The 12,192-nt window shown below is 40.3% G+C and overlaps 1 protein-coding gene across 1 annotated transcript in view; it reads right to left on the bottom strand.

Annotated features, from left to right (window-relative positions):
* Window positions 1–2,249: 2,249 nt before the first annotated feature.
* The window catches only part of samd10b (sterile alpha motif domain containing 10b), a 46,191-nt gene continuing 36,248 nt past the window's right edge, over window positions 2,250–12,192 (bottom strand). The window contains exons 4-5 of the mRNA XM_070838947.1: window positions 9,863–10,003; window positions 2,250–2,272 (exon numbers count right to left, since the gene is read on the bottom strand). Coding sequence (XP_070695048.1) covers window positions 2,250–2,272; window positions 9,863–10,003 — 164 coding nt within the window. The remainder of the gene's footprint in view (window positions 2,273–9,862; window positions 10,004–12,192) is intronic.

The following is a 12,192-nucleotide window of genomic DNA, read 5'->3' as shown; positions in this document are numbered from 1 at the left end:
TTTTCTAACTTCTGATGCTTATGTAGCAACTATGTGGAGGACGCCGTCTCTTCTCCCTCATCTACAATCAGCTTTGATGGTGGGCATGCTGCTCGCCAAAAAACTGATTGTCAGTGATTGGAAGACAACATCTCATCTCCAAATGTTGTTACAAAAGCCAATTGCTGTCACACATTTGGAAAATCTTTGTTTTAACTTGAAATCTGCGTCCATATGGGGAGCATCTTGATATTCAAATCAATATCTGTCCTCAGTTGAGCAGAGAAGTAGAGATGCTTTGGTGTTTTTTCTTACCCTTTTTTAAAAAAAAAATCCTCCCTGTTAATGTTAATTTGTACTTAGTTGTGATAATGATATTTTATTGCTTCAGTTGAACGTTCGTATCAAACGTGTTCCTGTGTTTCAGCGTCAGACTATTTATTAAAAATCCAAGGATAAAACAACAAAATAAAACATCATTATAATACAATGTGAAAATCAGGACCAACAATCTTAATCAGTTTATTCTAAAAAGAAAGCTTTCGTCACGTTCCATGTCTTCATATCTGTAAAGCAGATAAATATGTTTCATTTTTCCTTTTTCCATTTCAAACAGTTCATCAAAACTGTTCATATTTACAGTACGTAAGGTAGTCCAAAAATAATACAGTGTGATTTCTCCCTTTTAACAGTCAATTACATACATTACCCAAAGACTCCTTGTCAAAGGACAGATGGAAGGGGAGGTTTTGTTTGTTGGGAGTTTATTTATTTATGTAATTTATTTATTTATTTATATGACTCAAACTTTGTCATCACACATAGCTGTCTGCTGCTGTCTATAGTGACATCAAAGGTGCTCATTGCAGTCACGCTGGGAGGCTTGCATCTGGGAAGCTGTCATAGCATCTTGATTTCTGTGCATTTGAAATCACAGTGTCACATCAGGGACGGAGGGTGGGTAGAACACAGCAGAGGCCTGTCCTTTTTTTCTTCTTCTTGTATTTGTGTGCGAGAGATGACATACAGTATACAGTAGCGCACAAAGGAGTATAATAATATAACTATGAGACTGGCAGATTCTGCTACTGTAGCGGGCAAAATGTATATTTCTCTCTGCAGACACTCATCACATCTCATTAAAAAAGATTTGTTAATGTTTATCCCATACTCTACTACTCCCCTCCACCATTTATCGTGTAGATTATTGCTCTATAAAGCACAGACACATAGTCAGTGATTATCACATTAACTCTGTGTCCTCGGGATCCACTCCATTAATAAAAGATTAAGGTAGTGTTACACAGATTTACAGTGTATGTTATTCTACAACACTCATAGTGTGTATATATATATATACACACATACATATATATATATATATGTATATATATTTCTAATTTCTCACTGATTTACAGCAGATCAGTCACAATACAAAACTGAGTGTTGGAATGACATTCGGCTTAAAGTGGTACTGTTGATCCTTCAAACCTACAATTCCAAAATTAAAGTCCTGAGAGGAAAATGCAATGTGACATGTGGCTGAGGAATTGATTAGGATTGAATTGGCATTAGTCGAATGCATTTAAGACCAGCTCTGATTCCTTGCGAACAGGCTCAGTGTAGCTTCAAAGGGAGATGGAGGCTGACTGGAGCTTTCCTTCTATTTAGATCCAGACGCCAGATGTTGGTGGTGGTGGTGGTGGTGATGGTGCAAATCTGTGTTTACAACACATGTTTTTAGCATCACTTGCTTCAAAGGTTAAGGTGACGTAAAACCAAGCCAAAGAGTTATTCATGTAATGACCTTAACCAGGGGAGAGAAGAAAAAACGTGAATCATGTTTGTGCACATGTAAAGCACATGTCAAAAATAAACCCAAGTGTTGTATTTCATTATGAAATTTGCTCAATCAGTCTGATCCAAATGAAACAGAAAACCAAAAGGAGATTTGCTTTGATCAAGCATAGACCAGTGACAGCCCTACATCATCACTAGTGTTGTGAATCTTAAATCTTATCACTAAGTTACAGTGGGTACCCCTGCTTTGAGGGGCCTTTGTTTCCGTCTCAGTGTCTGTAAACCAGATTGGCCGTGTTGAATAAGAATTCTCCAGACTGGTTGGCATGTAGTCTATAGGCTCGTCCTCGGCCCTTTCACTCGTTGATTCTCCGCTCACATATCTGAGGACAGCAGCTCCTCCATGGCTCCTAGAGATGTATTGTGACAGGGGATGAGGGAAAGGGATGCCAAATGGATCCGGGGCTGAGCTAAGAGAAGTTTCCAAAGGAGGCTGCAGAGAGAGGGGAGAGAAGGAGGGGGTGGATATATAATTAAGATTCACACGGATAGAAAAAGCTCAGGTTAAAGAGTATAAATAGTATGCCCCATTGAAGCCTGAGGTTCATTAGGTCCATTGTCAAAGTACATTCCGCCATGAAGTCATCTGTCCTATGCGACCCCCCCCTTTGAAAACACATCAGGCTCATTTAAATGCCCTTTCAGAGCACAGGTATGGGGCTAATAACCCCCCTGAAGCTGCTTGTGACACCTTAGGCCCCCAGATTTTACTGAATTATCAAGTCATCAGTGTCGCTGGCCTCACTCCATGTAACACGCTGCACTCAAGCACAGAGCCACAGCCTCTGTAACAACCAATAATTTAGTATGAAACACTGGCTGATTGAACAAGTAAGCGAATAATTGCGGCATGAAGATTGCTGCAAGAGAGAGACACTAAAATATTGACATAAACGAATTAAACTGGATAAAACGGGGAAAAGGGTGTTTCACAATCAAATGCAAAGATTTCATTTATTCTAAAGATTTAAGATTGCACAGCAGGTGTACAGCAATGTGAATGGTACATTATTCTAGTGAGCTGAACAGCCCCCATGCCGTGGTTGATGCATGCACATAATACAGCTTTGCATCAAAGGGCAGAAATTACGACATTAATCTAATCACCAGGTAATAATAAGCCTTTTTCTTTTCAATGTCATGATTTTTTTTTCTCTCTCTCAGAAAAACATATGCAACCAGGTGGTTTCCCTGACAACTAGCCAGTTCGTTCCATCCTGAAATGTCAGTGGGAAAGCAGATATTCCTTTCCCAGACTGTTGGCATTTCAGCGCTAAGCCCTCCTCTCCTGGTAGCCGACGAAGATGTGCCACCTGTCTCACAGCACAGACAGATGTAATGTGGCACTGGAGTGAACCCTAACCAGGAAACTATGGAGAGAGACAGAAGGATGAAGAGGCATTGGTATGACTAGAGGCTTACACAGACACAGAGAACCACTTCTCTCATAGAAATCCTTTTAAATGAGTTCCCAATGGAGTCGTCAGAGTCTAGGTGCAGCAGAGGAGGAGAGGAGGGGGGAGAACAGCGAACTGGGCAAAATTAGTGCTGAGGAGAACTGACATGTTCCCTCTTTTTCTCTGTCTGTCACGCCCAGAGTTTCATTCATATTCTAATTCAGAGCTACAGTTCAGCTGGCAGGCGCCACATGGAGCTCTGAGTAAAGCTCTGTAAGGATGGGCAACATCACAGGAGCCAAGACAGTCTCCCACGGCAACCAAGTTGATGCAGACAACATATCTCTTGAGGTGGGGTAGGGGTCGAGGGTTGCATTGCCCGTTTCAGCCAATTACCACTGAGAATCTGAAACATGGCAGGTGGGTACACACAGGAGCATAGACTGACTTTGATGTAAATTTGATGTGTTGAGAGGAAAGGAGGGGCTGACATTTTTTTTTTTATTAAGATATCTCAACAACCAGAGGCTGAGAAGAAGAAGGAGGGCAGATCCCCCACTGAGCTCTGATCTCAATCGTCACTCCTAAAGTTTTCCAGATGTTACACGAGCCCCTGCATGGTTCACACCATACTGAGAGAGCTGTGACCCTGGGCTGTGGAAGACATTGCCCTCACCTTTCACTGACTGACTGATGTAACACAGCCGAGCCTGCTGAAAATACATGAAATGCTGTAAGCAGAGCGCATAAAAAATACAAATACAAGATTCATGCACAAAAAATAAGGAGAGAGTAGCATTCCCAAGCATGAAAGGATTATGTTCAAGAGGAAACATAAACAGTGAAATAATGCAATGCCAACTATAGCAGTGAAGGTTGAAGTGGTGGATGAGCGTGTATATATACATTTACATTAAACTTTGATACTCTGATTTGAATTTCCACACTGCATGAATTTTTTTTTCGACTGTTAGCGACTTTAGAATTTGAGTAAGTTTGCATATTTAAACATGACTTGAAACTTTACCCTAACTTTAAAGTGAGGCTGACACAAAAACCTATGTTTTGAGTCTCAAACATAACTCCCTATGAACCTGAAACGTTGCTTTATAAACTTTAGAGTTTATCGGAGTTACAGTGGGCTCGAAAAGTTTGTCCGTTAAAATGCATCCCAGCATTACATGTACATTAAAACTTAAAAAAAGCATGACGGGCTTATTATAAAGAATATTACGGCTGCTACTGATGAAAATGAGGATGAGTGTTTGAGATTCAACACATTTTGAGTGTACTATGACGTCAACCTTTTTTTTTTTAAATCAAATTGTTTTTTATAAGCCTAAACTTTACTTTTCGCTCACACATTTTTAAATGACAGTGTCCAGTTTGTGATTGTGTCACATTATTCTTCAGTTGTGGAAGAACTTAATTTTACCGCCAAGAGTCTACAACAAAAAGACTCTTTGGCGCTCACTTTATAATAGTTTTGCTGTACACTATTTATTCCTTTGCTGTCTGCTGTCTCCGAATAAAAACCCATTCTCCAGCGAGAGTGCCATTCTTCAAACGGACAAAGCATCTGAAAGTGTCAGATGCTGTGCGTTGTGTTGTGTCAAACATCAAAATCATAAAATCACAGTAAAGGAGAAGCCAGTGAGAAATATCCAGCAGACAGCATTCTCAGAAGTGATCAGATAAAATATCTGCAACAAGATGTTTCTGATCACTGAGGAAGGAAAGAAAAGTGTCATTTAGCTACTGTTACAGAGAACAAAATACCTAACTTCATGCCATCATAGTTAACCTATAAAGAGCACTTTAGGAAGTTCAGCAATTTAGTATTGCCCTTCCATATAAGTTGAAGGACAGATTTAACAAAGATATCCTGCGGCAGAGATGTCCTGATTTTTAGCCCCTGGTATGGGTGAAGCACCAAAAATGCTGAATCCCACAATTCCCATAATGCTGATGCATTAAGGGAATTATAAGACACTATCAGCAGCATCTTTCTATCGTCATACCTTCAGTTTTCAATGCATGTTTTCTGTGATATATTTTTAGTCAAGAAAACCCTGAGGACATGTTCAGGGTTATTTTGTCTGACTTTAATAAGCTCTCTCCAGAGTCATGTACGACATTATACGGTACAACTGTTTTGACAGGCTGAGAAGTCTTTTTGTCGCGATGAGTAGGCTGACCTCTACGTGTAAAATCAGTGGAGTGCCCCATTAACACAAATGTAATCCTTTTGTTAAATACCTCCCCTGAAATTATTCCATTTACTAATTAAAATGCAGGTGAAACATCTTTTAAAAGATCTTTTCTATGAAGCAAAAAATAGCTTGACTGCCATTTCACAGCTTGACTGAAAGAGATTTTTTTTTTTTTGGAATTCATATTGTCATTTTTTCTTGGGTAATTGTGTGGAGAACAACATTTTCAACAATGATTTGCAACAGAAGTAATGTGATTCCATGTTCAGTGTGAAATGCTATTACAGTGCTTTGAGCAAGCGAGCCTGCTCCACACAGATTAGTATGGAGCGGGAAGTAGGGCCCCACAGCCAGGGAATGACACTGCTATCAGACCAGGCTTTCTTTCACTATCCGTGTACCTTCATTAACCTCTCTACCCATCTCATTTCTTTATCTTTGTGATCTGCCAGTTTCACCCCCTGTATTCTCTATCTTTTAACATCTCACCTCCATTTGCAGCTGTGTGCCCTTTTTTTTATTGCTTGCTATTCTTCCTTTTCCTCCCTCTTCATTTCCAAAACTTATCCCTCAGGTGTTTCTGGGCTCTTTTCTATCGATTTCCTCTTTTAATTTCGCATCACATTTTATTTTCTCAAAAGGAGTTGGAGAGACACACCAAGAGAGCACTTGTGGCTTGCAAGGGTTGAATAAATCACTAAGAGAGAAAGCTGCTGATGTGAATAATATGGGAGGCTTGTAAGGGTCATGTTAAATTGTGCTATCATGGCTGACAAACTTGCATTACATTCAAGCGTATTCGTTTTTTTTTCATCCTATTTTCAACAGTTATTGTGAGATCAATATTTAATTTTTGGTAAATCCATTGGAGATGAATGAGACCTGACAACTGGTTTGACACAGGGCTTCACTAAATCACACCAGGATTGTAAATGTATTGGGAGAATCATTCAGGTAGAATAGCTGATAGCGTGTGTTCGATTGAGTGGAGTATAGTGTGAACTAAAAAAGCCTGTGCCCTGCTACTCGAAGAAGAGCATAAGAGCAAATCCTGCAGGTACATTAACTAGTCTGTGACAAGTCCAGCTCTCTCCTTTTCACCTCCAGTCCTCTTCCTTTTATTTCACCATCACCATGCTTCACCAGTCAAAACATCAGCATCTTTTCCCTCCTACCCCTATCGGCATCTTTCTTTTTTCTCACCCCAGCGCACAGGAGTGCAGGAGTCTACAGCCATGACAGCAGCTCTGGGATGCAGCACTCAAGAATAGCAGTAATTTGTGAAATCTGTGTGCTAACATGCTCACAAAGACAATGTTACCATGCTGGTATTTTGCAGGTATAATGTTTACCATGTTCACCATCTCAATTTAGCTTGTTAGCATACAAACATTTTCTAATAAGCACTAAACACAACCGGGGCTGATGGGACTTAAATTATTTTTTACAGGTATTAATCCAAAAATCAAACAATTGGACACATTTAGAGTTAATTTAAATTGACCAGATGATGGTCTGTCACTAGATTTACAGTTTGTTATAATTCATTCTGTTGGGAACATTGATGGCTGTGCCAAATATTATGGCAATACATCCAGCAGATGTTGAGACATTTCACTCAAAACCAAATATCAACCTCATGGTGGCGAAAAGTCAAGGGATCACAATAGTCAATAGAGTTTGTCCTCTTAGTACCACAGGTATCGTCGAAGATTTAATGGCAACCCCTCCAACAGTTGTCGAGACATGTCACTAAAAACCCAAACATGTCAGCTTCATGATGACAGTAGATGAAAAGTCAGAAGGCATCATCATTTGGGGACCATGACTGTCTGTACAAAATTTCATGGCAATCTATATCCAATAGCTGTCAAGATATTTCAGTCTGGACAAAAGTGGTGGACTGACCAATATTATCATTCCTGGAGCCACACTGCAAGTCAATGGGATACTGCAAGAGTTGTTTAGAAATTAGCTTTTGGACCTCATTCATTTAAGTTGTTTGAAAGTTTAGGCTGTAATGCATAGACATGGATTGGACATAATGACAGGACTGACATTTTATAGTAAAATGTTTTTTCTATGTTCCAGACCACACTCATCAGACCTTCATCACCTCTGCCCTCATCTACCATATTATCACCACCTCATCACACTTCACATTTCATTTTCAGCACTGCAACAGCCCCCATTATCACCCCTTCAGACGTTTCCCAACCAGTCCTACCTTTATCACCTCTGGATACCCTCCAACCCTGTGAACCTCAGGTGTTTTATGAGGCCACCAAATTAGCTTGCCCATATAGCTTAGAGTCAAAGCCTGCTGAACTGGCAAATTACATTTGCATTGCTCTATTAATAGAAGTGTCCAACGGCAATTTAATTCTTTCTCCTTAGTAGTCAGTCGCATTCCATCTCTTCATTTAATTCAGTTTAATTCAATTCAGCATGCTCGACTGGCATGAATGTCATGAAAAAAAACTATTTCCACAAAGCGTCTAAGAAAGGAAACAATAGATTAGCACACAAAACATAGTGAGTTCGGGCTGTCCAGGTGATCCACTGGCTCAAGGCACATGCAACTGTGACATTATTTATCTCTAGCCAAGGACCTTTGTCACATTTCATCCCCATCCGTCCCTTGTTATGTTTACAATCACTCTCCTGTGAAACTTCACAACAGCCAAAATGCTAAAATATAATCCAAAAAGTCAGTTCATGTAGAGATATTCAGTCTTCTTGTTGCTTAACAGTGCTGATATTTTGTGTCATCACCAGCTCAAAGAAAGCCTTGTTTGGTTTGTGGTGCCTACAGTTTTGAAAAAGGTCTGATTGTGATTTTCTATGACTTCAGATGAACTGACCAACATTTAAGCTTGTTCACATAAATTGCTGAGTCTGTATAGACACAGGCATGCGCTAATATGTCACGTCTCCCTCTTTTTGTCGCCCTCACTCTCAGCACACTCGCTCACTTGTTACTGTGGGATTGTGTTGCTCTCACAAAATCTGGGGCTCCATATACAGTTGATGGTGTGCCTACGAAAACACTTTCAGGTCCCAGAGGTTGGTCAAAAGACAGATTAAACTGGGCATCAAACCCAGAGTTATTTATTTAATTTATGTCAACCACCTACTTCAAAGCAGACTGTAGTGAGTAAGAAAATACAGAAAGAAAAAGAAAAAACAGTAACAGTGTCAGCAGCATGAATGATCAGACAGTGAGAGTGTGAGCTAAACAGATTGCAAAGACCACTTCATTTACTTGTTTGAATGTAACTGGTGATTGTAAGAGTCCTTGCACCATCAGTTCATAATGATCGCTTGATGGCATAAACAACTTGCACTGCCTGAACTAACACAATATTCCTTTTTTTTTTTTTTGGTCAGGCACTGTTTTGTCAAGGGAGATTGGACTATTTAGAGCAAATGGATAGGTAGTTTATTTTTTTATTTTTTCCAGAAAAGGGTTTTGCTCTTCGGCGCGCTCCATGAATAAGAAAAGAACACTTTGAGCACTGAATTACTAGGGAGCAAAGGGAAAACAAATAAGGCACCAAGCATGTTGCAGTTCCCCTTAAATGCTGCAGCTCCCCTCTTGTTCAAGACATGAACTCAGCCAGGATTCTGCTGCTGCTGAATGTAGGCCATGATCTTGAGGATTATAGTGCCCAAAGGAAAACCTGAGTGAAATAGCTGGAAGGTGCTCAAATGCTCAGTGAATTTGGCTCTGAATACAAGATAATGAAAAATTAAAAACTAAGGCACTTCTCATCCATCAAAATATTAAATATGCCCTTTAGGGTGTAATGATATTGAAGAGTTAGAATAATTATATATTTGCATGACTTGAATTTCGGTGACTTTTCCATTAATTGATTGTTACCCAAGTAGTATTTATCCAGGCAGGGGACAATTTCTTGCAAAATTAGAAGATTTTAACAATCTCAAGGGACCGTTTGAAATGAGTTCTAGAGGGAAGAAATTGTGTGGACATTTCACTTTGATGACTCATGGCCCCCGATGAACATACAATCACAAAAACAGCCAAAACAGACTTGCAAGAGGCAAGAAACATCAACTGCTAAATCCAGGTCAGCAGTGATTGACTGAGCCAGTTTATTGATGGCTGGATAATAAAAGTGTTTACCAAAGCCGTCATTCAGAGGCAGGGCAACAAATCAAGAGCTCCCATCAATGAAACCACCCACAGGCACAAACAATTGCACTTCAATGTCCAAACTCCACGTATGACACAGCAGGCATGCATGTCTCAGACTGCCTCTTCCTAATTTAACCCAATTGTTCTCCATCTGCTTGTCAGCTTCTTTATCTTTCCCATCTCACAAAAACTAAATTACTCTCTGAAATAGACAGAAACATCATTACTCACACACCCTTCCTGCTACTTACTTCTACTAAGGAGCTGCAGGTTGCGGACCTCTTCTCTGACCTGCAGCTGGAGGACTTGTTGGAGGACCTCCTGCCTCAGCGTCTCCTGGATGATTCCCATCCTCTCTAGCTTCTCCCCATTCAAACGCAGCAACGCCCGTCCTGCCAAGAGGAGAGATGTATGGAGTAAGTTTCAGCTCTACTGAATTAGAAAACTCTTTACATGTAGTTGTCATTATTACAAGAGCTGAGTAATTTCATCTAGCCTTTGTATATCTCTCATTTTAGTCAACCAGCTGGTAAAATAATTTTTTCAGGAGTTAATTTTTTTATAAAGATTTGGGACCTTGGTTACACACTGAATGTGTCAAAACCACAGAGCAGCCATAGGCAAACTCCTTTTAATTCATTCTAAACTCTGGATTTGGGATTTAATACAGGTACAGCAGTATAGATACAGTTAAATTCCAGTTAGATTAAACTGATTCTGTTTTAAATCTATGACAAGGGCAATTTGAGTTTCCTGCCATACTTTGAACACATGCATTTTCCAGGAATTACAGACTTTAAATGGCCATTTTGAATAAATGTGAGGGCCTGTGTTTGCAACTTTAGCTAGTATAGTCATCGTCTAATTACTGGGAGTAAGGTGTTTATTTCCTGTTTAGCACTGCAGCATTCCAGTTAGCAGCAGTAAAGAGGCCGGCATGGTGATGATGGCTCGGGCTAGCTGTTTCATGTGGCTGAGTTTTACTACAGAGTGTGGAAGTTAACCCTGGGGACACACGCATTTAACATACCATTACCCACAGTAAACAGCTTTTACAACCAAGTTGCACTCACACAAACACAAAGGCAATATGAAAAACTTAGACATGCATGTGTGGTAAGTACAGGCACACACACACACACAGATTACTATGGCTAGGGGAACGATGTCCTTCACCGGTGCAGACAGAAGAGGAATCCATCATACCTGCAGCAGCTCTGTACGATGCCCAAATCATAATTAGACTCATTACTCATGCAGGTCTCTCCGTATCATTCCATTCATTCCCATTTCCTTCCCATGGACATCAGTATTTCCTCTGTATTTCTATCTTTCTCTCTTATTCTGTATAGTACCTGTGCATTATATATGTACTGCAGAGGAAAAGGCCCATCTCTCTCTCTCTCTATCTCTCTCTCTCTTTCAGTCTCTCTGAACACAGACAGACTGAAAATGTAGATAATGAGACACAATCATTAAACCATGTTTGTTGTTCCTTTATTTATCCACAGCAGCTAATAAGCATGTTGGAAGAGTGCAAGAGAAGAGAAGAAAAAGGAGAACAGAACAAAAGAGGAGAAGACAAGAGAAAGGTGAATGAAAGGAGAATTACAGTTGTGTTCCCTTTGTCCCTTTTCTGAGCCCATGAAATATAAATAGAGAGGCAGTAGTCTTATTTCATAAAACAGGCTGCAGGGCGGAGAACAGATTTGTGTGTTTGGGAGAGAGAGCATACACGTCGACAGAAGCGGAGACATGATACAGAAAGTGAATGTTTGATCATGAAGTCTAATGTAACTCTGTATAATTCTCAGGCTTATCACCGAAGTGTATGAAGAACACTGCAGACTTGAGTCTTTGTTAACAGCTGTTACACTGTTAACAGCAAACAGGGAGACATCTGTCTCATATGAACTGTCCACCGCTGGTTGAATGGGCATCTGTAGATCCATGTTCGTCTCCTGTATGAAATACATGTCAAGGTGCCGTCTCACTTTGTCTTCCTCTCCTTCCATGCAATAGTTCAGTGTTCTTGCCTATGTAGTCGTTGCGGCTGCATAATGAAAAGCCGGCCATCATAGAAGAGAAGAGAGAAGCGAGATGCTATAATTGCTTTCAGTCTCTCCTGCAAGGCATTCGTAATGTTGCGCTGAAAATTGAAGAAATAGTTGTCTGAAGAATGGAAAAAGAAGGCTGAAGGAAGAAGTTCAAACGCTGCCAACTTTCTCACCTCCATGCAGCTGTCCAGTCGCTGTGTGAAGTAGGTGTGAATGCCGGATTGTCAAGTGCGGAAAGTTACAGCAATTGGTGGACGCAGCACCTCATCTAAATTCTGATCTGGTAAAGCCGTGGTGGGAGGGGATTCCTGAAGCTCATCAACTTCGATCTGACAAGCACTTCTCTTGATGCATACCTAGCCCTCTGACAGTTTCATATTCCACTACTGGAACCCTTTTTTGTGGCTGCGACTTCTCAACAGTCTTGCCATGTTTTGACTTAGCTGACTCATCCGCTGACCAATGCACTCTCACAGATCAAACTGCAGCTATGTCTATTCCAATCTTCATTTTCTTCTTTTATG

The sequence above is a fragment of the Pempheris klunzingeri genome, chromosome 11 (genome assembly GCF_042242105.1).
Source record: "Pempheris klunzingeri isolate RE-2024b chromosome 11, fPemKlu1.hap1, whole genome shotgun sequence".
In the NCBI taxonomy this organism is placed as follows: domain Eukaryota; kingdom Metazoa; phylum Chordata; class Actinopteri; order Acropomatiformes; family Pempheridae; genus Pempheris; species Pempheris klunzingeri.
The sequence above is the reverse complement of the archived record's forward strand: the minus strand, read 5'-3'. Positions and strand labels throughout refer to the sequence as shown.